Below are 27,072 nucleotides of genomic sequence, written 5' to 3' on the forward strand. Positions count from 1 at the left end.
AGTAGTAGTCATAACACGAGGAAACTGCTACACAATAGTGTGTCACAATAAGACACAGCAGCCAGCGGCTAGCATGACATGAAGGCTTTGAGCGAAATGCTAGCATGAGGATGCTAATATGCTGACAGTGACAGTGTTTAAAGGTTCATGTTTAGCACAATCAGCTTAATTAAGTGTATTGGTGCGCTAATGTTGACGTTGAATTATTACGCTGGACCTGTAAAAGTTTGGCCTGCTGAAATCAGGACCCATGCATGGACATCTGTACCACATTTCGTGTAATCTATTCAACAGTTCTCATTAAAAAACCAAAATTTCAACCTCGTAGTGTGCTGGAGGAAAAGCCAGGAGATCACCACAGTCAGTCACCCCTTAAAGACCATCAATGAATTTCATGGCAATCCAACAGTTTGTGGAGGTATTTCAGTTTTAAATAAATCTTCTGACCAACACTGGCATCCCTACAGCCATGACGACGGTGTGGTTAAAAAAAAATGAAAAAACAACTAAACGCATACTCTGCTGGGTGTAGTCTTGTGCCCAATTAAGACGCTGGAAACAGTCATTTAGTAGTAGTCATAACACAAGACAGCTGCTACAACTATAGTATCACCCCTGGTGTGGTCATAAAAACAAAACACATTTTGCAGCTTATTAAACTAATCAACTCTAATCTCCTTCTGGGCAATGTGCCTGATTCACAGTGAAATCAAACAGCTTGGCATACCATGTGAACACACACACCCAGAGCCCTGCTCACCATACGCGGGCACTTACAGTAAGGTTGAGTTAAATGGTCCAGCCTGTAGATGGTCTATATGTGTATATATACATACGGTTTATTCAGGTTTTGTGTGAACACAGCTGTCTACAAGCGTAACACAAGACACTACAGGCAAATTATATAGCTTCTAAGCATTCTCACATGTGAATGTACTTCACCGCTCTGGCATACTTTCTGTATGGAGTCTATATTATTCCAGGGAGCCATTGGGGAGAGGGGTTAAAGCCTGGAATGTACACTATTTCCCCACAGGAAGTCGAGCATGGAAGTCTACCATTGCTCCACGCCCAGATGTCTCCATCACACGCACAGTTGGCCGGCTACTGATTTATCGTAGAAAAGTAAGAGATTCTTACGCATGTATGACACAGACAGTAAAATAATCACCACAGTACGCTGCTCTTGATCTTTTGTGTTTTATTAAAGACATCTTTGATACGTCTTACAGTTTCATTGTACAAAATTTCACATGACAAATTACAAAAATATCCAAAGGCATCTTATCTTTTAATAAAAATGTACTGAAGCTGTCTGTCTCGAGAGCTTTGTTTTTCATAAAACTTCATATTCACAAGGTGTCAGCTTTACTGGGTGACACCTGCCAAGCTTTGCCTCTTTAAAGCAGCATCTTTTACATTTACACAGGTCTCGACGCAAAGTCATAGTGGGCGTTTCTTCAGAAGACATACTGTATATGCACACACGATACAGTATTATACAATTTATGGTAGCATGTAGAACTTTCTGATGCTGAATATATGTATGTAAAAAAACAAAGAGAAAGTTTCCCTGTAAGCGTCAGGTCAAAATTTGTCTGAGTATCTTTAAACTAAGCTAGGGGGATGCTTCCAGTCAGTGGTTTTAAGTATTATTATTTATTTTTACTCAAAAAAATAGATTACATTAATGTCACGCAAACATATTAGCGTCTTTATTATTTTTTTTTTAAATTGTATACCAATGTATTGATTTTCGTCTAATATAATGCAGAGCCTCACTGCCAGGCCTATTTTATTACCTTATAAGACTTTATGACATATTAAGCAGTTAGAATGTGCCAGAATAATAAACTGTTATTTTCAGTTTTTGCTGTTTTGCTAAATTGTGCTTTGGTGAAAAGCTACTGTAACTTCTAGGACGTCCCTGTCTTAGTTTTAAGAAGACATACTGTGTATACTGTGCAGGCCTGTGTAGCATACAGTATATCAGAGCATTTCTCAGTGATGTGAAGCATCACTATGATCACTAACATTAAAGTACTTGAACTGTATTTGATGCTTCTTTTCCACAGTGGTCCCGTCTCCACTTACATGTGTCTGTTGGAGCAGGTGTCTGTTCTCTGGCTGAAGAGAGGCACACTTGTAGGCTATAAACACTGAAATATATAGACATGACATTAATACACACTGGCACGCTCACAGAAAGACCTCACCCAAACACACACACGCATACGCAAGAGACACATACACACACTGACCTAACACTTGTGAGCGCCCGTCTGGTACATATAACAGACAGTCATTTCATTAAATGGCTCAGTGGGGGCTCGTCCTACCCAGCAGAAAGAGGCCCACATCCAACACATACGCTCTCACTGTACTTTCCACCCACTCTAACTTATGTGCACCTCCTAAGAAACACTACATTATGGACGTAATAAAAGCTTACAAAGTCTTACAAAGCTTTCCAAAAGCTTCACTTCAGGTCATTCAAGTGGTGACAAACAGTACTGAGTTTAGCTAAAGTAGTGCTATAAATCACACATAAAATGCTTATGTTTGTAATAAAACAAAAACAACATCCCTCACGAAATGAAGGCATTTGTTTTTTTTGTCATGATGTATTAGTATTAGTCTCACCGAGTGAGTGGCAGGAATATTATTATAGCTCCCACTGCCGGATGCAGCCGAGGGGAGAAAGGCACGAAGGCCACACACAGCTTTGTTTGCAGCTGCCGTTTCTCGGTTTTGTTTGATTTCAGACACAGAAAGGCCCTGACAGAGGAGAATCTCCGATAATCTTCAGAACAGAAGAGCGACAAATATCCCTGGTTCTCTCTCTTTTCCACATTAAAATGTCTGGTGAGCCTGAGGGAAAACAGGAAAATTTCCGTCGAGAAAGCAAAACTTGCTCGACTGTTTTCCATTGCCTCTTCTCATCCTCTGAGATGTTCAAGATTCCATATTTGTCTGTAATATCCAGATCGCTGGAGTTTATGTTATCCAGTATTGGCCAGTGGCTGTAGTAGTGATTTGAATGGCACAGGTCAGGGTTGTGTACAGTCAGTTTGCAGTCTTCTCTACGCCATGATGAGATGGTTGCTCCGCTCTCTGATGTCTGCTGGAGGAACAAGATCTTTCTTCACCGGGGTTGGTGACAGGGTCGAACGTCTACCTTTGGCCTTGAATAAATCAGACACAAAGAAAACCTGTGGAGGGAACAGACAGGTCGTGCTTAATGATTTCTGATCGAATCTAATACAGAAGAACAATATTATAACACAATAAACCCCACTCACTATGCAGTAAGCCACCAGGGCTCCCTGTACAAAACCCGCCAGGACATCAGTGGGGTGGTGCTTGTGATCGGAGACACGGGACAGGCCGGTGTAGAAAGACATCATGATGAGGGTGAACTGGGTCAGGGGGCGCAGCAGGCGAGCCCCATGCCAGGTGAAACGAGACTGCAGGTAAAACTGTCAAAGAGACAGGATTGTGAGTCCATACAGACAGACACTCTATTATCCAGGAAGGTCCATTTAAACATCAGAATATTAAAAGCAACTGAGTAACTCACCACCAGGTAAAGCATGGTGTACATGGAGAATGATGCATGTCCAGAGAAGAAAGACTTCCTGTGAGAATAGAGTACAATCAGCATTGTACCACAGCTTACAATGTAAAAGCTGTCACTTGTCCACATGAGTACAGATACATAGGTAAACTAAATGAAAAAAAAAGTGTTTGAAATGTTGAAATGTTTCTATATTTGGCAGTTACCTGGCTTCCTGAACTTTGCTCTCTGGGCCCTGACACTGGTAGTCAGTGATATAGCCCAGGGAGCAGTTGATAGTGGAGAAGTCAGGTTTGCACACATCCAGGAAGTGAGGGCGCATACGGCCCACTGACACTTTGGCGATGTCAGTGAAGGACTGGCTGATGGCACAGCCGAAGATGAACACGCCCACCTGCTTGTACAGGGCGGAGATGTAGGGGTTCCCGACAAAAGACTTGGAGCCCTCGTTCAGAAAGTAGATCCTGTAGCTCTCCCCGATGATGATCTGAAGGGACAGAAGAGGTGGTAACGTCAGCGAATATCACGATTTTGATGTAATCCAAGTGTCCACCCTAATTCCTGAGTTCTTCATTCACATCCTCATCCTGAGTGCTCAGTGAAAATGTGTGAGTGCAGGAGAGCCAAAACAGTTTATGAGGATTTCAGCACGTTGAATCATGTTACTTGGACAGAAGTGTTTGCTTGGCCAGTAAAGTGTCTCACTCAGATTTCACATGTACTTTAATGTGAGTGTCTAAGTGTTTGTTGCTAATTATTTGAATATAATAATAAACTATTAACTTGTTCCTGTAAGGTCTTTTTTTTTCAGTAATCTAGATATTGTCTGTCATCAGCTTTTTTAACATCGGAGCATTGCAGAAATATAGAATGTGTGCGTAAAAGACGTGGAAATGGTCATGAGCCATCCATCGAGCTCTTGCCAAATGTCACAGAAGGACAGTTCTAAGCTCTTGTGGACTTGGAAATGTGTGTGAGGGTGGATATTTGGGACCGGGAACTCTGATGGTCAGAGTGGGGAATTTAAGTTATGTGTGTGACTAAAATAGCCTTTTTTTCCAGATCAAGATGTAATTATGAACAGCTAAAATAAGATTCACTTATGCCTCCTGAAGTGGTTTGAAAAGGGCTAATTTATAGCTGAATGTGTTTACCTGAGCCATTCTACTTCTGAGACAAAACGGTGAGGCAACGTGGGAGGCAACTCACATCATCCGCCATGTATAGTTTTCTGTAAGTGTGTAAATAAACCGCCATCTAAAACCGACGATTGACGTGTAAGGCGCACTTAGGAGGTGGAGAGCTATAACTCACAACAGCTGTTCAAGCTCAAAAAATGCCTTCCCAACCCCCTCAACCCCTGTTGTCTTCCAGCAGCTCACAAATGAGAGCGTGGAAGAGGAGCCAGGACAACAGTGCGGAGGAGTTCCAGGGAGAAAGTGGAGGGATGGAGGGCAGAGTGACTGGAAGGGAGGATGGAAAGCAAAAAGAGTGAAAAAGAAAGGAGTAACAGGAGAGGAGTGCAAACAAGGAGAGGAGGAGAAAGGAAGGTGAGAGGAGGAATGAGGAGTGGAGTGGGAAGAGGAGTAGGGAGGGAGCGGGGGAGGCACCACTGGTTCTAATCAGCAGAAATGCTGAGCTAGGCGACATGTCTGATTTTGGTGGCCAGACTCCACCAGGCGCACGTCGGGGGCACGTTTGTTTTTCACCGCTCCGGCTGTCTGTCTGAAACAGCTCCGATTTCACAGGGGATGTCGGGCTGTTTTCATGTTAGTATCTCAGTTTCATCAGACATTCTTTGGAGGGGCGCAGAAATAAGGCTCAGTCTGGGAAACACTCTCTGCAGAGGGATCGCCTTTGCAGAGATTTAACAAGCTGATAGAGTGTGTTGTTTCCACCATCCAGGCCTTTAGAGCCAGCTCGATAAAGCCCAGCTGCTTTCATGGGAACGAGGGAAGGGGGAGAAAACACATCTGGTTCCCCTTGTGTGAAAGATTTAACTGTGTGAATGAATAAACGAATTGGCATTGTAGGATTTGTAGCTGTTGCGCTGAAACCTCAGGAGATAATCGTGGGGGCAAGACGTTGATTTGTGGCCTATGTCAAATGTCTTGGATTTCCAAAATGACACAATGGTGTTTTCATTTCTTCTGCAAAAGATCTGCATAAATTCTAAAGATGTGGCCGCTTGTGTTTCTCAGCTCTGTGCAGTGGGAAATGAAGCACTAAATGACCTGATGCTGCTGGCCAAAACACTCTCAGGGGGAGATGGATTGTAAAGTCACGTTTTGCAGGGGGAAAATGAGATATCTGGCAAAGTCTTGTTGTTTGGGGCCTTCACCACAATTCCACCCCACCAATTACAGTATTTCACTGAACAACCATTGCATCAACCATAATTACACGGAGCCAGCACTCCTTCTCACCATGAAAACCCCTGTGGCCCCAAGCCTGTAGAGTAGTCTGCTCTCCAGGGGGAGGCCACTACTGGCTAACAAGGGGAGACAATGGAGAATTCGTGCCATGAGACAGGACACCTTTCCACTGCTGGTCTGTCTGGTGCCAACTATACATGCTATGACAGTGCTGAGTAACACAACCGAGCATCTGGAAAGTTCCTGGAGAATTTTCAAGTGTGACTGCTGCTTAGTCCATATCTCAGGAGTCGGTTTTTGCTAACCCATCGCTAGCATATTACCTATCACCTGGCATTTGCAATGTGGTAGCTTATATGTCAGTACCCCTTGAGACATTGCTAGGTTGCTAAAAAGTTGCTAAGGAAATGCGTGCACTGGCTAGTTGTTTGCTAAATAGTCGCTAACTTTTACAAGTATTTGTCACGTGGTAGCTCTTTGATTGCTAAATTGGGTGTTAGTAGTTTCGCATCGCTAGACTTATGTCCACCTCCATTTTAGCAGGTTTCCAGCGCTGGAGAGAGGTCTTGCTGAACCATTATTATTCTGATATAGGGGGAGAAATGCTCTGGCTTTAAACCAACCACAACGGTCTTGAGTGGCACTGAGGCCAGGATGAGGCGATGGTACACTTCTTATACCCACAGTGTACTTCCTGTGAGTCAGACTCAGGTTCCAGTGTGTTTACTAGTGGGTGCTACGTGGTCGCTATGCTTTTGGGGAGACTTATAGAGTTTTAGTAAATGGTTGCCATGTGGTTGCTAAGTTGTTCAGAGTGGTTGCTAAGGTGTTACAGTCCAAAGGTCAATTCAATTAACAAATTGTATTAAGTCAAGACAGAGAGCAACAAATCGAGACACTTTTTAAATGCTCACTTTGCTGCTGCCTCAATCATCCATAATTAAAATAATTTGGAAAATAGTGCTTAACGCCACCGCAGACATGTCAACAAGCCTGTGTGTGTGAGGGGGAACGATGAGATGGAAGGAAGAAGGCCCACCTATGGCTGCTGCATTAAGGTTTGTTCTCTCTGTGTTATGTACTAGTTTTTTTTCTTTATGTGAAGATATGGACGATGATATACTGTAGTGTTATGTTTCGCTACACAAATCTAGTGGAAATACAGAATAGAGTTCTGCAAAGGCTACTGCTATTACACATTGTGTACAGCGTCCACAGGAGCACACCAGAAGCTGTGTGTCAGTGTCTATTCTGGTTTCTTTAGCCACAGTACTGCTGGGAATTCAGTGTTTCGAGAGAACTCAAAGACCAGTACACAATCACGTACTTAGATGCGGAAGCAGGAAACAAATTATGGCTGAAAAAACACTTTGTCGTGTAGACAGACGCATTACTCAAAATGAAAACATGTCTGAAAACTGTGGCGGGAAAGCATCCAGAGCAGATGGGGTGTTTCAACCTGTGAGCAGTAGCAAATAGAGAAAAATGAAACTGAATTAGAGGATGTTGGGATGATGATTTAGTGTGCAGTTGTTGGATACATCCTCACCGTTGTCTCCCAGGAGAATGCAACAAACTACTCAACGCTCCACTTATTCAAGTGCCTTAATCAACTGAGTCATCTTAAGGCCCCGAAGAGAAAGCCTTGAACAAATGCTGTTGATTGTTTTTTATCTGGAATCTGCTGGAGCCAATCAGAGGAACTGATAACACAGGTATGGAGAGCTGTTGTTTCAGTAAGCGTAGGATAATCTGAGTTGACATCCAGAATGAGTCAACAGTCAGATAAAGCTCTCTAATGGGGTATCTTTCTGAACATGAGCACAATGGGAAATTACGTGGTTTGCTTGGAGAAAAACAAGAACATGTATTAATTGTATTCACTCCAACAGTTTACAATCACTATATCATTACAATATTATCATATATTGCTGGAAATGTTATTGTTATCATGAACAAATTAAAGCCCATACTGGGCTTGTTGAGAGATGTCATCTGAGGATGAGAAACGATGCGGTCAGCATCTACATTGGGTGTCAGTGGGTGCTGCTAGTAACGGTGAAGGCTGCTGAAACATCAGAAGTGATGATGACATTAGTGATCAGAGTGAGGTGACTTACAGAGAGGATGGTGATAAGAATGCCAGCAGCGCTAAGCACACCGTCGCTAATGGTGTCTCCATTTTTGGCCGGATACTTGATGGACTCATCGTCGCAGTAAAACCCTCTATGGTAAGGCTGAACAGCACTGGTCTCAATGACCAAGAAAGGCAGGCCGGCTAGTGTGAGGAAGCAGTGAGCGGCACACAGAGAAGGGGGAGGGGGGGTGAGGGAGAGAGATGGAGGTGCTGGGTTAATGATACACAAATTACAGAGGTCGCGGGTACAAGCAAGAGGCAACAAGGGAACATCTGGGACTGACTCAATCCATTCTGTGGCTGTTATCTGTGACTAATCAAGAAATAATGACTCCAAATTTGTTCAATATTCAGTATTCGAGCGCAACTTTTTAAAGAACCATACCTGTGTTTTCTGTATGTTTTAGCCATATAAATCATGTATGTGTTACTGTACTGCTGGCCACTTCCCAAAGCACACCATGTCTCCTGTAAATGGACATCTATCTCTCTAGGCTGCTAAAAATGTAAAAGTAAATAATTTTTTTACAGTAGTGAAACAAATGGAAAGCAATGGTTGCCTCAGCTCCAGGGTAGAGCATCTGAAAGCTTATGTTAATATACAGTAGCTTTGGAAAATGGTGGCATTAATGCACAGTACATACATAATTTAAAGCTAATGAGGTCCAACATGCGAAACCACTGACTGTGAGTCAGAGTCTGCGGAACCAATCATGTCATCTAAGGTGTCACAAGCCAACCATTGGATGAATTGACGGTGTCCCAGCGTATGCTCTCTAGTTCTCTTGCAGCACCACAGCAGGACTTACTGAAACCACAGGCACAGTGACGCCCACAGCTGTGAGCACGGTGTTGGACACCGTGCTGCTCTTATAGGTCAGCTTGATGCTGTTGTCATTGCAGAAGAATCCTCTCTGGTATGGCGGGAAGGGAGATTTGTGCAAAAACACGGCAACAAGCAACACTGTATGGTTGGACACACATGAGCAGAGGTCAGACGGCTCTTTACACCAACAGTGGGGAGCTGCACCAATAGATGAATATCAACATAAGAACACACAAAGACAGAAATCTCAGACAGTCATACAAACAGTTTAAAAAGCAGATATGTATTCAAGTTATGTGTCCCATCCCATCTTCAGAACAGACACTGATGCTGTCAGGAGAGAAGGAACCACAATAAACAAAACAGAATCTGTTGAATTGAGTGCCAGAATCAAAGCTACATCATTGTTTTAGACTTAAGTGTATCTCTCATGCTTAAAATAACAACAACTGATCTCAAACAGGCTGAGTTAGCGCTAAGAGGTTTGGATGTGTCATGTTAAGAAAGACCATTGCTGCTAACTGACAAGAAAAAAGAAAAAACCCTCAAACACTATCAGAGTCTTCTTTCCTTCCCTGCCGAGGCTTTCAAGTGCACTTAAAAAGGCCCACTTGAAGACGCCTTGGGGGGTGTCTGCGTCTGATCAATTTAGTGTCTTTCGCCACTAAAAGTGGCAAAAAGATCTTATTTATCTCCTGACAACAAACACAGAGTGGGTGTAACTAAGATGCAAGCCAAAAAGGACAGCTTATTTTCCCCATTTACCAAAGGCTTCAATGGAGGGACTTTGAAATTTGAGTGTGGACGTGGTACCCAGGAGAGGCCTCAAATCTCTGACAGAATTTGGAAAACACACTTTCAAATCACTTCAAAGCGCCGTTTAACTGATGGTGGAGCTTTCAAGTCACTCTTTGAATAATTCTGCAATCTGCCGATACAAAGGAAAACAAACACGAGTGCTCCCTCTCCCTCTCGCTCACACGCTCTCTTCCTCTGGCTCTCTGTCTCAAATGCTAAAAAGCACCGGGGTGCAGAGGTCAGTGCTGAGAGCTGCTGAAGGCTGGACAGTTGTGGGGGCAGCAGCGGAGGGAGGGGGGGCATGATTTCTCAAACCAAATGTCAACACACGCTTCAGTTGCTGAGCCCCTCAACCCCTTACATCCACACACACACACACACACACACAGCTGACTCTGGCCTTTGAAGGTCCAGCTGGGTTGAGCTCAGGTTACAGACCGAGCGCTGCTGCCTGATGGGAGCTCCAGAATGTTGGCCTTCCCTCCACATTCGGCAGGATTCACATTATTAACTTTCTTGTTTTCATTCTCTCCCTTCAAACAAATATCTGGAAGGAGTTACAATCGGCTCCAAAGCAAGTCTGGTGCTGAGAGAAAAAGCAGGGCGGTGATGTCTAGTCAACTGTAAAAATATACCGTATTTTACAATGCCTTAATCCTGACTGTCTGACCCCTTCCAGTTTGCTTAGACTAGCCATGAACAGAACCACAGAGGCCTTCCTAAAACAGGGACTTTGGCTGCCCAAACAATAACAGCAACAAAAAAAAAAAGCATACAGTGCTGAAATTGCTGGATGTACAACACATTAACCTCAGAGTCGTGACCCCCGCAGACACCTCGAAACACAAGGCCAGAGGCAGAGACTGATGGAGAGAGACAGAGAAGTGGCAAATGGATTGATGAAATAAAGTGTCTTTTAGGGACCTGCATGGGTCAAGTGCTTTAAACAGCTGACTGGAAAGAAGGGAAAAAACAGAGCCATGATGAGACACTGTCAGGGCCTGTTTTCCAGACATTCATGGGGTTTTTCTTCTTCTCTCAGTCCTCCGATCCCTTCCGTCCGTCTTAACAGTGCAGCATCAGCAGTGAGTCCAGCATGTTAGGATTTTCCCCTCCTACCCTCTTCCTCTTTTCCCGCTTCTAACAGCCGGGGGAGGAGGAGGAGGAGGAGGGGGTCCTTGTCCTGCCAACAACAACACCAGTCAGCAGGCGTGGGTATGTCTATTGCATTAGCTCAACATCAACCCAAAGACAACAGAAACAAACAAAATGGAAATGGAAATGGAGCTGGGGGCAGACATTTTTTCCCCTGAGATTTCAGTTCCTAATGCCAACATCAGGTGTCTTCTACTCAGTATCGCCCTGAAAAGGTCTGCTTAACAATCAACTGGGGAACCTTAACTGAAAATAAGAAACACTGTAAATGAAGAATGATGACGACTTTTTCATGGAACTGTCTCACATCAAAATATGGGAGAAAACTTATTATTACGAGGCGAGTGTGAGAATGTATTCCAATTGCCCCTTTGCCTTTCCCCCAGTTCAGCGCTGGCAGTTTCATGGAGCTGCAGTTTGTGGAAACTAGAGTCACGCTGAATTTTAAATCCCCACCATATTTTGAAGGCATTGGCCAAAACACCAAGTGTGACTACTAAAATAAACAGACGCACATTTTCCACATGCAGGGATCTCTCACTGTCTGGTGTAGAAATGTATACATGGCTGAGGTAGTTGTGGCGTGTACACAGATGCAGTTGTTTTTAGTCCCAGCAGCCCCCACACAACTTGCCCCTTGCCTGCCTTACTGTCTGTCTGTCTGTCTGTCTGTCTGTCTGCCTGCCTGCCTGCCTGCCTGCCTGCTTGCTTGCTTGCTTGCTTGCTTGCCTGCCTGCCTGCCTGCCTGTCGGTCAGTCTGGCCTGCTGCAGAACTTCACTCATGGTTTCACTGTGGAAGGAAAACCAGGTCTGCCTGCCTGGGTTAAATAAAAGCACATTCGCATGGACTTAGTGGTGCCTGTGACTGCTGCTTCTATTCAGCTTTTCGGCTTCATTTCTAAAGAAGAGGAAGTGTTACATATGAAACGGTCTACAGTTCACATATCTACTCCTCCTCTATTCACATAGCCCTGAAATACACACACACACACACACAAACAAACAAACAAAAAGGTAATGCGGATACATCATTGGCACTAACAATACACGTATGCACATACAAACATAAATACATCATACACAACAACGTCACATATGAAGTACATGCATGTAGTTTGTTGGGATTAATTTCATTAAAAAAAATATTGCAGACGTCATTCAGTACTAACTGTGGAAAATGTCCATACTGTACATGTAGTAAACTCAACTTAAGCATTTGACACAGCAGTTATCATTGTGTAGCTCTGTTTTCTGGTATCAGCACGCCATAAAATGTGCAACATATAACAGTCGCGTCTTTGTTTTTCTTTTACTGTTTGATTAGTCGTAAAGTGTGACAAATTAAAATGTCTCCACAGCTACATGTGTTTGACCATTCCTTAAACTGGGACTGATGACCCAGTGCCATTTTTAACTGTTTAAATTGACTGATATCACTGCTCACAGCAGTTGCTTCTTTCAGGACTTCAACTAAAACAGACCCATTCAGCTCAATTTACCGCTTCATCTCATGTTCAAGTTCAAATTCTTTCAGTCCTTTCATTTTAACTGCCACTGCAAATTGTTTAGTTCACTGTTCATCAACTGACACTTCAATTCCTCTCAGTATTTGTACTATTTCAAATGCTTTAAATGAACAATTTCAGATGGAGATGCTTTCAGTTTCTGTTTTATTTGCTGAAGTTTTGCGACTATTGAGTGAACTGACCAATTAATTCCAACTGCCCACAATGTTCACCTGGCTCAACATAAAAAACATGGGCCTGTGTTGACAAACCTTAAATATATAGATGTAATTGTAGCAGTTTAACCACCTTTTACCTTCTGCTGAACCAGGGCAAAAGCACATGGAGACATTACAAGACAATTAACTGGTAAAAACAAAAGCCACCTGCAACAGCTTTATGTAAACTGAACCTGATCGCCTCACTGGGGTTTCAAGGAAAGAAACGAAACACCAGCCCTTTGCTTTCCTCTGCTTTATTTTTCAGGATCTAGTTCCAGTCACCGCTGAATCGTGGTGAATATAGACTGATGTTATCTTTACTGACACTGATGGTCTACTGGGATTGCAGTGACTCAGATACTTCATGTGTATGAGAGGGAACGAGTGATACTTCCCTGTATACAGCGATACTACAACTGCAATCAGTGTGTGAGATTGGAGGAGTGGTGATTACCAGCACAGACCCACCATTTCCTCCTTGTGGCTGCTCTCTTTACACCACATCTTTAGCCAGAAAAACACTGCTGATTTGTTGACAAGCTTCTCTGTGGGAAGTTATGTACATAGAGAGCAAATCATGGGGATTTACCCTCCAGGAGACAAAACCTTCACCAAAACTAAATATAACTTGTCAGAAAAAGACTGTTTATACTGTAGCTCTTTCACAGGATTGTTTTAACAATAACTGGACTGGTGCTTTTCCCATGCGGTTGCAAAAGTTTTATTTTGCAGCTGAACAGTGCTGTTTGCAATCACTACACTAATGTTGCGCAGAACACACTGGAGACATGTGGTTATACCAGAGATTACAATGAATTAGTGACTGGTCAAAGGTTTAAGCCCCAAGCACTGGCAAAGCCTTTGCAGGACTTATGGGTACAAACTTCAATGCATTAAAAAAAAAAAAAGTTTCAGCCAAAATAACAAAATTAACCCAAAGTCTGCAGCTGTTGCACATCACAGGACCTGTGCTGATGAACATGCGCACACACTCAGGTCTGACCTTTTCACCATTTCCCTTAATTACTCCACACACACACACACACACACACACACACACACACACATATATGTGTGTGTATTATGCCAGATGTTAAGATCAAGAGGATCCCTGCCGGTGTGGAATGTGAGCCACTCTGGAAAATATAATGAGTCAAAGCAAGCAGAGGCACAGTACAGGTGTAGGTGGAGGCCAAAGAAATATATCCCTCCAGGAGCAATTTATTAGTTTTCTCTTTGCCAGCACCTTTTTTTCAGTCAGGGGCTGAAGAAAACAGACTTCCACTGGCTAAACTCATGTAATTTTAGGAAAATATGTTGCTTAATCGCTGCTTCAGCTAAGTGTACAGGCTACCTCTGCTGACGGGGCATCACTTGTTGCTAAGGTAACACCGCTCGTGGAGATGGTGTAACGTTAGCTAAAACGTATAAAGCACGGTGATAAACAAGGGCTAAAATAGGCTAATTAGCTAGTTGTAAATAAATTTTTCAATATATTAAGAGCTTCAATTAAATTTCATAAATTTAACTGTCAGTTAGCTAGCTTAACCCATCAAGATATTATCAGAAGAAACGTAATTTTCTTCCAAGTACAAGTATTATAAGCCTATATGTTAATAAAGAAGTTAGCTAAATAGCACAAATGAACGACAGGAAATATCGTATTGTAGCTACATGAAGGGAAAATCCATTGGAAGGTATGCGCTGAGGAGTAAAAAATATATATGTTAAAAGTTAACCTGTAACTTAAAGAATAATATTGGTCAACAAAGTACGATTAAAAAAAGCCAGAAATACCAAAAGTCCAAATGTCACGGCGCTAATGAACAATGGGACTCTTACCTAAAAACAGGCAGAAGAGGTCCACTCCGACCAGTAACTTTCTCCTGCTGTGGTCTTTGCAGTTATTGTTGTTCAGTGAACTCCCGCCGTTCCTCGTCTCGGCTGCCATACTTTTCTCATATATCAAACAGCGTTGCATTTAAAACGTGTTATGTGGTTCAAATAAAAAAGGGTAAAAAAAGATTTTCCTAGCTCTCGCTGTGCTCCGATGATTTTATTTCCTACTACCTGAGGCTGGCGTTTCTACTTGAATCCTAAGAAGGACTAGTCATGCAAGTCTCACGTAAACTCGCTTTCAAAGTGTACCCTCTGGTTCCTGTCCCTCTTCTAACAATCCCTGCTCGCTCTCTTCTAACTTCTAACCATCCTTGACTGGAGAGTTCTGTGACAGCCCTCCAAGAAGCCACTCCTCCAGCCCCCTCCCCTTTCAATTAATGCCATATGCCAGCTCTCTCTCAGGCCCATTCCCACACTCACCTCTGGGCAGCTCTCACCGCAGCACAGCAGTAACAAGGGGGATTTCACAAGGCAAAGTCAGCCAGATGACAATGAAAAAGATCCAGGGATGGGAGCACAAGAGGTCGGTTTTCCACCACTGATGTTGTTGTTTTTCCCTCTTTAGAGAGGTTATAAATCAGTGAACCATCCATGGTCTGTGGAAAACCAACTAAAAATGTCAAGATGTGATACAGAACCTCCATCTGACATACTGTACACAATGACAAAAAACAACAAAATGTAGGTGGTGCAAGGCATATATAAACACCACCTTGTATCACTAATCTCAGGAGTGGATTACTAAATGTGATGCAAGTCTGTGGCAGCTCCACTGTACACACTGACTGTTCCAGCAGTCTGTTTCAATCTGTGAGAACGCCATAAGAATGTAATCAAAAGCATTTATCAATGACAAATATTTATTCGATGTAACACAGAAACAAAGGAAAATCCAGAGAACATATTCAGAAACAAATGCTTAAATGTAAGCTCCAACAAGTGAACAGTTGGCTGCTTAACGTCACTGTCATTTCATCTGGATAAAGTGCAATGATTCAATTTTGTGCTCCATTAACAGTAACATCAAAGAAATAAGTGCAGAATACAATGTGAAAATCTACCAAAGTGCATACCAAACAAAAACAAAAGGGGTGAAATCAGAATTCTGGTACACATCAGCAGCGGTTTCTTTTCTCCACTGTGGAGGGTATCAAATCCCAAAAGTGAACTGTACAGTCTTTCATACTGACAATCCCTGTTTTACCCGATGTCCTGATTAGAAGGTGTCAGCATACAGTGGTGGGGGAGGAAGGAGCTGCAGTTCTGTGAAGTCAACCTCCTGTTCACTGTCATACAAAACACAGTGGGACATCACAGTTCATGAGCAGACTGCCAAAGAACCTCAAGTACTTGTGAGTACTCTGGATATAGAAAAAGATCAAAGAGAGCCAAGCTCCTCTTGGTGATTAGAAGGAAACTGCCAACACTTACGGGTATGGAGGCTCCTCAACAGCACACAAGAAGTCTGGATAAAGACAAGCAGATACAAATGTCATGTTAACTTTGAACTGTCTCTGCAATCCACCCCGCGCCATGTCTCCAGGTTACAGGAGTCAGATAAATGTACCGACTCAAGTTATTTTCCATTAGCCGCAAAACACCAGTGTTGAGACTGTTGCATCTTTAAAGAGATTTGTAAGTACCCTTCGCTTAGCTTCATCATTATCAGTGAGAGTGACAGAGGTGGTGACAACGGTGCAATCATGGAAAAAAAATGAACTCTGTAAACTTACTTGGTGGCTCCGCACTTTTCATAGGACAGAATGGAAAAAAAAGGTTTTTAATTTGTGAATTTTTTTTTATATCATTAGCAAAGTTTGAATATGACAGTGGACTTAATAAGACAACTTTCAACACAGTAGTGGTTGAGGTGATGGATAAGAGAGTACTGTACTTTGTAGGGGTTACTCCTCCGTTATCAGTGATGTCACCAAATTCTTCTTTGCTGTGTTGAAAGAAGATGGCTAGTTTCTGCAGGGCCTCAAGTCTGGTTCTAAAGGATGAAGACAGAAACACTGTTAAGATTCAATATTAGTGCTACAACTATTACTTTTTATACTTATCAATGGCTGACAGGGCGAGGAGCACCTATACAATGTATTACAATCAAATACAGTCACCCTGAAATACGACCCACACTCCAAAAAAGATATGACGCTGTGTAAAATGTTTCAAGAAACATGTTACAGTCCAATCAAACAGCTTTACTCCCCTCCAGGACCAATGTATAATATTTCCCATTATGAGTCCATTTAGCTCTCCACATTATTTTCCTCTTTCCAATGTTTAATATTTAGTTATTCTTCAAGGAATATGCACATACATCATACGTATACACTCACCTTCTTGAGACGAGGTGGATGTAGAAAGATGTATATGCATATGGAAGAGCAAGAGAACAGTGCCAAGGTTTCTGCTTTGACTTACTGTGTTTGTAGGTCCTCCAGGTTGGCATCATTGAGACTGTGCTGGGTGCTGACATGTCCACACGCTATCAAAGCCAACACGTAAAGGGCAGAGGTGGGTAAAGGAAAGATGACGGCGAGTTATGTAAGTACAGTAATACAGAGGAGGGAGGGAGTCAGGAAATGCCATGGTAAAAGTGCACATCAAAGGCATGTTAGAGTCCACCATATGTCAGCGCATAACATAAAACAACCTCTAAACCAGAAGGCTGGGGGGGGGGGGGCATCTTCTGTTCATGTTTTCACTTCAGAAGGCTGGATATAAAATGTACTCACACATCTCGGGCACTGCAGCAGTCTGCTGAGGGAAGCTACTACACAGAATGAAGAGAAAGAAAATACAGTACAGACACTGTTTACCACATAAATTCAATCACAGCTTTTTAGACGGACTTAAGTGTACCCTTATGTGGTCAATGGTTTCTGTCATTCTTCTTTGGAATAACACTGATTTGAAAGTTTAAGACACAGTAAACTTGTCGGTCTTACTGGGTTTCACTGGAGGGTGAGAGGGTCTCATCTTCGCAGGCCCACTCCTCACTGTCATCTGTGACTGTGGAAAAACAAATTAGTGTGATTGAACACAGGGTGCATGCTGATGATGGATGTTTGGCAGGAAAGAAACACCAGGACCAGGCTTTGCCCTGCGTGAGTCTGTGGGCTGGTTGCCAACCTCTGTGCAACTGTTCTGTGTCAGTCCACAAGTCCATACATTATATCAACCAGTTCACTTTGTATGTTCTGTCTTTATTAGGCTGCAGTTGTTTCTGGAGATGATGAAATAGCTAATATAAAGTTAGGGTAAGAGGACACTGTACAACCTGTTGAACAACAGTAAGTTAACCCCAGAGCTTAATGCCTTTGCAGAGGCTAATGATACCTACAGCTGCTTGTTAGCACAGGGTGGCTAGAGGATCTGCAAAAGAAAGAAAAGAGTTACTTTAATCATTAATCATGACACAGACTGATGGACTCGCAAACAAGAGCTGGGTACAAGTCGTTTTTGAATTGAGGACGCAAAGAATTTTATCAACGAGCTACCCAGTACCTGCTCCCAATGCTGATGGTATCTCCCTCCAGGTTGCCTCCTCGTCCAGCTGCTTGGGCCTTCTTGCCAAGTTCCAGCATCTCCTTGATATTTAGCTCCACATTCATGACTGAAATATAACCGTCTGCAATACCCAGGACGAAGCAGTTACTGAGAACACTGAGGGTGAGAACGAGAAAAGGACAACGCTGGGTTCCTAATCACATGAAAACAAAACAATGCCTCTAAACTCACACTTGTGGTCGGCATCTCGGGCAAGCCATTTGCCTTTGGGGCAGCTGGTGGTGCGAATGATGCTGACGGTGTCCCCGCTCTTCACCGGCAGGTCATTCTTGCGAACCTTGCTAGCCACCATCACCCTGGCGTGGTACATGGGCTCCTCTTCGCCGGTCACCTAGAGTCAAATCTCAGCGATGAGAGTGCTGTCATGCGGGATGCCATGCTGAGAAATTACTGTAAATTATAGCTTTGAACAATTCTGAACCACTAATGACCATTGCTGTGATACCATTATATTTACTGAAATGTAATATTTTACAAAAACACTCTTTCTTCAGCTTTTATATCTGTAGTTTCAACCAAACAAAGCGGTTAAAATGTTGAATAAAACTAACCACTACAGGCCTTGTAAAAGCAGAGAGAGAGAGCAGCTCTGCTAAAGGGAAGAAATGATCAGCCTTTCAGTTATTTGATTGCCTAACTTACTTTGAACTTCTTTTTCATTTCATTTTCCTTCTTCTCCCTTTCTTTTTGCTCCTTTTTCTCCTTCTCCAGTCGCTGTTTCTCCCTCTTCTTCTGCTCTTTATGATCTGCGGTGTTGGGGCTTTGGCGCTCTTTACTGAAAACAAATCAGACTGTTCAGTGGCAAAAACGATTTTCCACACAGATTAGCTGCACCACCTGAAATAAGAAATCGGACCATATGCTCATAAAAAAAATATCTGAACAAGACACAACAAAAGCATTTTTAAAAATAAAAACAAACGGAAAAGGGAACACCAGTGGGAGAGGCGAGGTGTGTAACATACCTGAGGACATGATTATGGGCTGAATGAGCGTGCTCTCCTGATACACTGCCCCTGCAGTTTGTTTACCGAAGTAAGAGAAAAAAATCAATTTTCCATCTGGCAAAAAACAATGTCAGTGATAGAACAGAGGGCTTGTATGTTTGAAAAAAACAACAACACATACCAAGGATTCCGAGGCCATATGTTAAGACAAGCCTCCTCCTTCTTGAAATAAACACAGAGGATTTTTGAGTTACCACAGATGATTGTCACAGAGAGAAGCTCGTTCTTTCTTCATTTCTTCAGTGTATCTCTGGCAAGAAACTTGACTGTTCTCTTATTACTTACTAAGATGATTAAATACTCTATTAAATTAAAGGAGTAGTTACCGTAGGGTGGTTGTCAGCATATGGATCTGAAACAATGGTTAACAATAAAGTTAAATGGGTAAAAAATATCTTATACCAAAAAAAAAGAGTGTGTTAAGTCAAAATTCTTACTCTTCAGGCCGCCTTTTCGCTTACGCGAGTTCTGGCCCAAGATGAATTTGTTTATGTTCTCGACATCCTCATACACATTGTCGCACGCCTCATAGTAGCTGTCCTGTTGATTGGCACTGGAGGCGAGAAAAACAAATTACACAAACAGGAAATGTCATAGCAAACAAAAAAAAAGATCAAAGTGGGATCACAGGTACATCAAAACTCACCTTGAGTCATCATTGAATGCTGCGTGGTTACCATTGTCCATTTCCTGTGCAGTAGAGTGAGACTCAGCAGCTCCCAGATCAGTCTCATCAACTTGAGAGTTAGACAGAGGATCTATGATCACCTCCTCACTCTGAGACCACTGCTCTGGCACAGCAGGCTGTGGGAACTCTGAAAGGTTTATTGGTTCAGGGAAGCTGGCTGGATCCAGAGGTATTATGCTTTGACTGCCAAGGTTCAGATCTTGGACACCCGTGCTCATGAGGGGCTCTACAGGATCACACACTGACAGGTCGGGTAGCGGATCCTCAAAGTTGGTGACCCTGCAGTCTTCTGTTATGGGAGGGTCGGTGCTCACTAAGTCTAAGGCCTCCAGATCGAGTGCACCAATGTCAACAGCTTCACCCTCTGCTGTTTCCATCTCTGAATTCTCAAAGTCTGGAAACTCTGGAACGTCGAGTACAGATGATGGGTGCTCAAGCTCTGGCTCTTCACTTGGAGCTTGGCTAAGACCAGGTGACACCTCTATAATTAGAGACCAAAATCAGCACTTGAACAGATGCTCAAGCTTACCACAAATAAGTATAATGTCAACTGCAGTATGGATGATACACAGTGAGTGAGGTCCAAGTAAAATACAACTTTGTGCTGTCATATTCTTCACTTTTTTGTCACCACAAAAAACAGGAAGCAAAAGTCAAATAAAGCGAAGCTACACAAATAGAAAACAAAAAGAATGACAATATTAAAGCAAGCTAACATACCGTTAACGGTGAGTAGGTGGTAACTGCTGAGATCTACTGATGGAGGTCGGGGGGGCTTTGGTGGCAACGGCCCCAGTGACCTCAAGTCAGGTAGAGGCTTCTTTGGAGGAGCAGAGGTTGGGTGAGGTTCACTGGTCGTGACAGAGGGAAGTTCAGCTGTATTCCTGCCAAACTGCTGATCCAGCACAGGCTCTAGCCATGAGTAAATACAATATTGCAAAGATTCAGAAAGATGTCAATGTGGACAAAAAATGTTAATCACTGAATGTAACTTACTGCGTGAAGAGGCTTTGGCTCTGAAGAAAGGCCGGGCTGAAATACAAGCCAGGTGGGGAAGACACACCGGTGGGGGTACGGGTAGCTCAGGTTCAACACTTTCACCGCTCTTTGGCGGCGAAAGGAATGCTTTACCTCTTGAGATGTAGTCAGGGGAAGGCAAGCTCTTTGGTTTGGCAGAGATCAACATCTGTGTGCGTGAAAACTTCTTTTTGGCCCTCTCCAAGGTGCTAATAATTTTGTTATCGGAGTCAACGCTTGTCTCTGCTGAAGAAGGGGTGATTGGGATATCTGGGCTGGAGAGGTGGAGCTCAGTGGCTGATTGGTCACTTTGAAGAGAAACTCTATCGTCTGTGATTTGCTTTTCCACAGAGGGCAACTCGCCGGGAGCACTGGAGGGTCTGGTGGTCAAATCAGCATACGTAGGCTCCTCTCCATTTTCTGCACTGACTTTTGATGTTTTGGCTGATTTGAAAGGAAGCAGCAAACCTTTCTTTTTGATTTTAGTTTGCGGCAGGACTTCTTTGCCTGGCTCTCTGTGCTCCTTTTTGGCTGGCAGTTCTGTCTTTTGCTCTTTTACAGGCAGGGCAGGAAGCACCAGCGGCATGTGTCGGTCTTTGAGGGACTGCCTTGTTGTGCCGTCTCCAGTAGCAAGCTGGGATGAGGGGGAGGTCTGCCGAGGCTGCGGTGGAAAGGAAATTGGTCGCTTGCCTCCAGATGCCCGCAGGCCATCTCTGAAGATGACCCGGGGAACCATTGCTGCATTGCTTTCTACAGCTATATTAATACTGCTAACCACGGAGCTGCAGTGACCTCCAGGAGGAGGAAGGTGTTTAGGCTTGTCTGCCACAGCTGGTCGACTGGTTTTGGATTGAGCCAGGAGGGCCTCTTCCTGGAACTTGGCCCTCAGAGCTTTGAAGTTGATTTGGCCCTCCAAGAGAAAATAAACAACAAACAAAGACAAAATCACATCATTAATCACTAGATTACCTGAAATGTCTATTGCTTTCACAGACAATTTAGATAAAATGGTTAATTTAGTGAGCCAAAACTGAACACTTGCAGAGGGTTGGTTTACCAAAATTACAAACAACATTTTGTCACTTTCTCTAGGTGTCTGATGTCTGTCCTTATTCATGGAGGTGAAGGGAGTTTGTCTTTGAACAGAGTCGAGCTTCAATGACTGGCTGTTTAATTGTTTACATTTTAGATATCAACTCATTGTTTTTATTTTGTTGCTGATTTCCTTGTGTTTGGTGTTTGGACTGAAAACAAGACATTTGGAGGTTTCTGACATTTCATAAACAAAACAATGAAATGATTCACCAAGAAGAGTCGTCAGAATTGAGGCAAAACCATAAACGTCCACGGTTTAAGTTACAGTAACTAAACCGTGTTAAAAACAGTGTATTGAACACAGGGTAACAGCTAAGCTAGCGCAGGGCTTGGAAGGAAGGCTACCTACATTTAGTTTCCTCTAACCAAGAAGCTAAAATTACTCATAAAATAGTCTTTAAAAGTTACCTCCTCCATTGTAGCTCAGTTTGTTCATCACTGTTCAGGTTTGAACATTAGGAGAACAGTCTAAAGTGACGTGACTTGGACGCAGCGCGATGGGTCCGACACACTGTTTATGCTAAAACAAACAATTTGAAAGCGCCGCCTGAAGACGTGCCCGCACCTGCGTGCTGCGCGTTACCTGACGACGTGCGCGTTCATGCTGTTTGATTGACGAATCAGAAGGGTCGGAGGTCACATCGTATGTTGAGCTGTATTATTATGATAGTAATGATAATATATAATCACCATGATAATAATATAATCACCATCATCATCATCATCATGTGAGAAGAAACATGTCTGGGGTGTTTGCTGTACTCTTACAGTGGAAGTGTTTGTTCTGGCTGTGTTTGCGGGGGTGAAGATGAGAAATGGGGGTTATTGATCATTACAAAAAAAAAAAAGAAACAACTTTCCCGACTGTTGTAAGAGTTTTGTTTACTCTTGATCAATCATTCACCATGATTTGTCAAGACTGCGGTGGCAGAACTCCCCACAGGATCACAACAGCTGCTTTGCGATGTTGCATTTCAATCTTAAGGACTAGCTACTCATTTTCAGTATGGAGATATCTATTCATTTACCCCTGATGCTATGCACACTTTATCTGTTTATCAATTTTAGCTCGGTTGTGAATGCATCAAGGAAGTCATGGGCAACAGCTGATAACAGGTTCAGTATTCCTCGCTTATACCTCTTACATTCACTTGATAACATCTTGATAGCACCATGGGTATTAGATGAGGGTCTGAAATGATAATGGGTGTTTTTTGGGAGGGCAGCGGGGCTGGAATGAGGAGGACCAGAGCCGTAATCAGACCGACACCCATCAACTGTATGCTGGGGAGCTGGTCATCTTGGACTCCTTGTACCTCCTGCACAGACAACAAGGTAACAGTGCTTAACTCAATAAATTGCAGAAATCAGTCAGTATGATTTTAACAGCACCACTATGGACACAGTGCAATGCAATATACTGGAGGTGTTTTTGTGTGGATCTGTATTTGGACAGCGGTATAAGGGAATGGACATACTGAGTGAGTGCTAACTCATTTTCAACTGTGCCTCAGTTCCGTTTCCGATACTTGGAGAAGCCTTCTCAGTTTGGTGGCACAGAGTGTTTTGAGACACTGTGGGAGAAGCTGGCATGTCCAACAGCAACTGTGCAGTGTCTGGTGCCAGATTACTGTGGCGAGAGCTTCACCTGCAGAGAAACTGGCAAGTCCCACCAGTGACCACCCAGACAACACATTCTCTGTCTGCAGGTGTGATGAACAGAAGGTGTAAATCTGACTGAGTGAGACTGTCACACTGTCTCTCCAGGGCGCTGCATCAGCCAGTCCCTTCGCTGTAATGGAGAGCCAGACTGTGATGATTTTTCTGATGAAGACGACTGTGAAGACTTCAACCGGAGAGACGACAAGTGTTCCACGCTGCTGCCAATCCCTGGTGCTGAGCGTGGCACTCAGGGGTGAATGCTGCATAGCTAGAATTTGTGTTATTCTTATTATTTGCTTCACTTTTTCATATATCATCACATGAAAAAAGGTTTTAAAGGCAATGGAAAGCCATGAATTTCAATGGAAGTTGCAAAAAACCATTTGAATGAGGATATTCATCATCAACACATCAAAATCAATATTCTTTGGCTAACAAATTGCTGTGAAAATCATACATGTAATTTCACTAATCTGCCCGTCGCACTATTATGTCTTTTTTCTCAATATGTCTCACTTAACCTCATCCTTTACTTCACGACTGATTTGGATTTTTCCGTTTTGCCTAGCTACAACGTCTTGACTGGAGAGTTTGTGGATCATGTAGTTGACCAGAGGTACTTTGGAGGACAGTGTGAATATGTCTATAATGGCGGATGGAGGAAATTCATCTATGACTCATTCTGTGAGAACCTGCACTACAATGAAGAGGAGAAGAACTACAGGAAGCCTTACAACTACCACACCTACCGATTTGTGGTATTGTAACGTGGTGATTTATTCCTCTGTGTAACTTAAATGGGCTGTCTGGACTAAGGCTTTTTGACATAAACTTTAACCTGTTACAGGCTGAAGCTACGTCAGAGGGCTCTCGGGAATACTTTAACGATGTGATGAGCTTGTTGAAAGCCAGGAAAGAAATGAGTTCTTCCAGCCGCGGTGGCTCGATTGGGATCTATTACGTGCAAGTGGGACTGAGTGGAAGTCAGGAATCTGAGTTTCTTCGGAACATAACACAACATAAAAGCCAGGTATGATCTACTGACCCACAGATCAACATGTTTTACATGATAACAAGTGCAATCAGTCTTGTTTCGTGTTTTAAATACATCATTACTATTTGTGTGAGGTCACGGTTTGGTCATTTTTTAAATACTTTAAATAGTGTGGCATGTTAGTTTTGGAAAATATACTTGTTTGCTTACTTGCAGAGAGTTAGATGGAGAGAGTGGTAAGCTAACACTCATGTCTGTCTGTTAAATATGAAGCAGCTTAGCATAAAGACTGCAAACAAGTGAAAACAGCTAGCTTGTGTGTATTAGTGAGTTGGTTGGCAAATTTTCTTACCTTTGGACAGAGCCAAGGCCAGCTGGTACCTCCTGTTTTCAGTTTTTATGCTAAGCTAACAGTCTCCTAGCTGTATCGTAACATTTAGTGCTTAAATATGACAGCAATATCTTTTTTCTCGTCTAAGTGCATATATTACCAAAAAAAATTGCATGGCCAAGAGACAGCACATTATTTAAAGACTTGCTTTTTGTCCTCAGGACCTGGGCTTCGTTAGGCTGTTGTCCAAAGTGCAAACAGCCCACTTCAAAATGAGAACTAATAAGCTGATGCTTCATGAAGATTTCTACGTTTCCCTCATGGAGCTCCCCGAGCAGTACGACTTTGGGATGTACTCCCGCTTCTTCAACACATTTGGCACCCACTACGTTACGGAGGGAACTATGGGAGGAACCCTTGAATATGTTGTGGTTGTCAACAAAACAACGATGGCAGAATCAAGTAGTGTGGATTTTCCAGCTTGTTCATCAATATCATCCTCCAGAAAATGCAATGTAAAGAAACCTTTGTTTAATTCTCTCCCCTAACTCTCACAGAGCTTGAGGCTGAACAAGCTGGTCGGTGCATCGGTGCCACTATTGGTATAAACTATCCCATCAACGGCCAGGCATCAGTAGATCTCAAAGTGGGTGTGAATCCATGCAATAAGGAAGGAAAGTTTAGTCAAGGTGAGACATTGAAATTCTATCAGTAGTCAACCCTCTCTGAGGTCCTGATAATGTCTAATTAGTTTGAGTTTATTAGCTTCATTTGTAGCTACAGTATATATAATTTCTACACAACTAACAAATTATGAACGATTGATGCAGTAATGTGTCAGCTTGTATTACAATTGTGATTTTTTTTTTCCTTTATAGGCAAGGACTCCAGTTCAGCTATGATTGAAGACATCGTTACTCTAGTGAAAGGGGGGATCACAGACAGCAGCAGTGGCCTGCTGGTTGTCAGAAACCCTGACACCTACAGGAGGTGGGGCGCCAGCCTCAAATACAACCCAACACTCATTGAATATGAGGTAACTTACTGGAACAAACAGTCATTAAACAGAAGAAAAACAATTTATGACCTCACTCTGCTTTTGAGCCTTTGCTGGTGTGGTCATCAGATTTTTATTAACTTTTCTCGTCCTCCCCTATGACCCAGACCATGCCAATTTATGAGCTAGTGCGCCTCAGCACAGCTGCTGACCATGTAGGTGCAAGACTGGCCAACTTGCAGAGGGGCTGGGACGAGTATCTGCAGCAGTTCGACTCCTGCCGCTGCGCCCCCTGTAGGAACAACGGGATTCCTGTCCTCATGGGTACCTCCTGTAAATGCATCTGTAAGTCAGGCTACCAGGGAGAGGCCTGTGAAGAGGCTCGCAGAAGAGGTGAGATTTTTATCTCAAGTAAAAGCAGTGGAGGTAAACACATACAAGTAATATGAAAAATTTGAGGCTGGAGACAAGAGATGGTTAGTCTAAAGATTAAAACTATGTGCCTACCAGCTACTTTAAAAATTACTAATTATGAATTTATATATTGTTTGTTTAATCCGTATAAAATCCAAAAGTGCCAAAACTAAAAGCAGGCAGATACTGCTGGAAGTCGCTATTCTCGTCCAGATTAGATTAGATAGATTTGAAGTACAGATATAAGAGTGGTAGGATGTCAAACTTCTTATTATCTGTTAATTGCACTAAAGTTCTCCCTTAACTTGGATCAGTTGAGACTTTTCACTGCCTGACAACAAGAGCAAACCTCTTTCTCATGCATTTGCGGTCGTTTTTTCTTTTGTTCTTGTCCATTTGCTGACTGATCTGCTGCCTGTTTCACCTGCTCGGCGGGTCAGAGGATGTAATGCAGTAACGACATTGTGCACACACGTCCTGTTTCCAGATCTATGTCGTTTTGTTAAGATCAGCTCAAAATTTCCCTCATTCTTCTCCACAGAAACCGAGACAAATGGGTCATGGTCATGCTGGGGGGTCTGGTCATCCTGTGCATCAGGGAGGAGGACCCGGACAAGAACCTGTGACAATCCTGCTCCTGATGGAGGTGGAGCAACCTGCCTGGGCTCTTCCTCGCAGACTCAGCGCTGTTAGAGTGACCTTTTCTTCAGACTCAGACACTGTTAGGTGCTAATTCAGAATAATCTATTATATGTTTTTTTCAGTGAACAAAAACGGGTCTTTCACAATCCTTGTTGA

General features: G+C 43.0%; 3 protein-coding genes across 4 annotated transcripts; 1 reads left to right on the plus strand and 2 right to left on the minus strand.

Annotated features, from left to right (window-relative positions):
- Positions 1–1,731: 1,731 nt before the first annotated feature.
- Positions 1,732–14,789, minus strand: LOC143329635 (phospholipid phosphatase 3-like). 2 transcript variants are annotated; one of them, XM_076745627.1, is made up of 6 exons: positions 14,437–14,768; positions 8,073–8,230; positions 3,784–4,064; positions 3,581–3,638; positions 3,303–3,479; positions 1,732–3,212 (listed from the first exon to the last, which is right to left on the minus strand). In XM_076745627.1, exons 1-6 carry the CDS (start codon positions 14,573–14,575, stop codon positions 3,084–3,086), a joined length of 942 nt encoding a protein of 313 aa, XP_076601742.1. In that variant the 5' UTR covers positions 14,576–14,768; the 3' UTR covers positions 1,732–3,083. The 2 variants fall into 2 exon arrangements, with proteins under 2 accessions (XP_076601742.1, XP_076601743.1); XM_076745628.1 differs by lacking the exon at positions 8,073–8,230 and adding an exon at positions 8,899–9,053 and having other exon boundaries at positions 1,738–3,212; positions 14,437–14,789.
- Positions 14,790–15,612: 823 nt separating this feature from the next.
- Positions 15,613–22,293, minus strand: LOC143329228 (uncharacterized). The gene is made up of 19 exons (XM_076745035.1): positions 22,285–22,293; positions 20,761–21,691; positions 20,485–20,676; positions 19,723–20,245; positions 19,514–19,629; positions 19,403–19,428; positions 19,198–19,238; positions 19,035–19,085; positions 18,712–18,844; positions 18,241–18,400; positions 18,007–18,130; positions 17,843–17,874; positions 17,448–17,511; positions 17,235–17,272; positions 16,921–16,984; positions 16,388–16,486; positions 16,227–16,240; positions 15,925–15,958; positions 15,613–15,779 (listed from the first exon to the last, which is right to left on the minus strand). Exons 1-19 carry the CDS (start codon positions 22,291–22,293, stop codon positions 15,710–15,712), a joined length of 2,721 nt encoding a protein of 906 aa, XP_076601150.1. The 3' UTR covers positions 15,613–15,709.
- A 589-nt stretch (positions 22,294–22,882) lies between these two features.
- Positions 22,883–26,967, plus strand: c8a (complement component 8, alpha polypeptide). The gene is made up of 11 exons (XM_076745692.1): positions 22,883–22,992; positions 23,103–23,211; positions 23,391–23,538; positions 23,644–23,791; positions 24,107–24,296; positions 24,386–24,568; positions 25,085–25,325; positions 25,421–25,552; positions 25,742–25,899; positions 26,028–26,253; positions 26,816–26,967. Exons 1-11 carry the CDS (start codon positions 22,883–22,885, stop codon positions 26,965–26,967), a joined length of 1,797 nt encoding a protein of 598 aa, XP_076601807.1.
- The last annotated feature ends 105 nt before the right edge of the window (positions 26,968–27,072 follow it).

This window comes from Chaetodon auriga, chromosome 12 (genome assembly GCF_051107435.1).
Source record: "Chaetodon auriga isolate fChaAug3 chromosome 12, fChaAug3.hap1, whole genome shotgun sequence".
Classification (NCBI taxonomy): domain Eukaryota; kingdom Metazoa; phylum Chordata; class Actinopteri; order Chaetodontiformes; family Chaetodontidae; genus Chaetodon; species Chaetodon auriga.

Coding starts and splice junctions, on each gene's coding strand:
- LOC143329635 (XM_076745627.1), bottom strand. CDS start 14,575: ATGCAACGCTGTTTGATATATGAGAAAAGTATGGCAGCCGAGACGAGG. Junction 8,231..14,436: donor CCTCTTCTGCCTGTTTTTAG/GTAAGAGTCCCA, acceptor TCCTCACACTAG/CCGGCCTGCCTTTCTTGGTC. Junction 3,480..3,580: donor ACACCATGCTTTACCTGGTG/GTGAGTTACTCA, acceptor TCTCTTTGACAG/TTTTACCTGCAGTCTCGTTT.
- LOC143329228 (XM_076745035.1), bottom strand. Junction 19,429..19,513: donor GCGAAAAGGCGGCCTGAAGA/GTAAGAATTTTG, acceptor CCATTGTTTCAG/ATCCATATGCTGACAACCAC. Junction 16,985..17,234: donor TGCTGCAGTGCCCGAGATGT/GTGAGTACATTT, acceptor TGGCTTTGATAG/CGTGTGGACATGTCAGCACC.
- c8a (XM_076745692.1), top strand. CDS start 22,883: ATGGAGATATCTATTCATTTACCCCTGATGCTATGCACACTTTATCTG. Junction 24,569..25,084: donor TAACACAACATAAAAGCCAG/GTATGATCTACT, acceptor TTTTGTCCTCAG/GACCTGGGCTTCGTTAGGCT. Junction 25,326..25,420: donor AACAACGATGGCAGAATCAA/GTAGTGTGGATT, acceptor TAACTCTCACAG/AGCTTGAGGCTGAACAAGCT.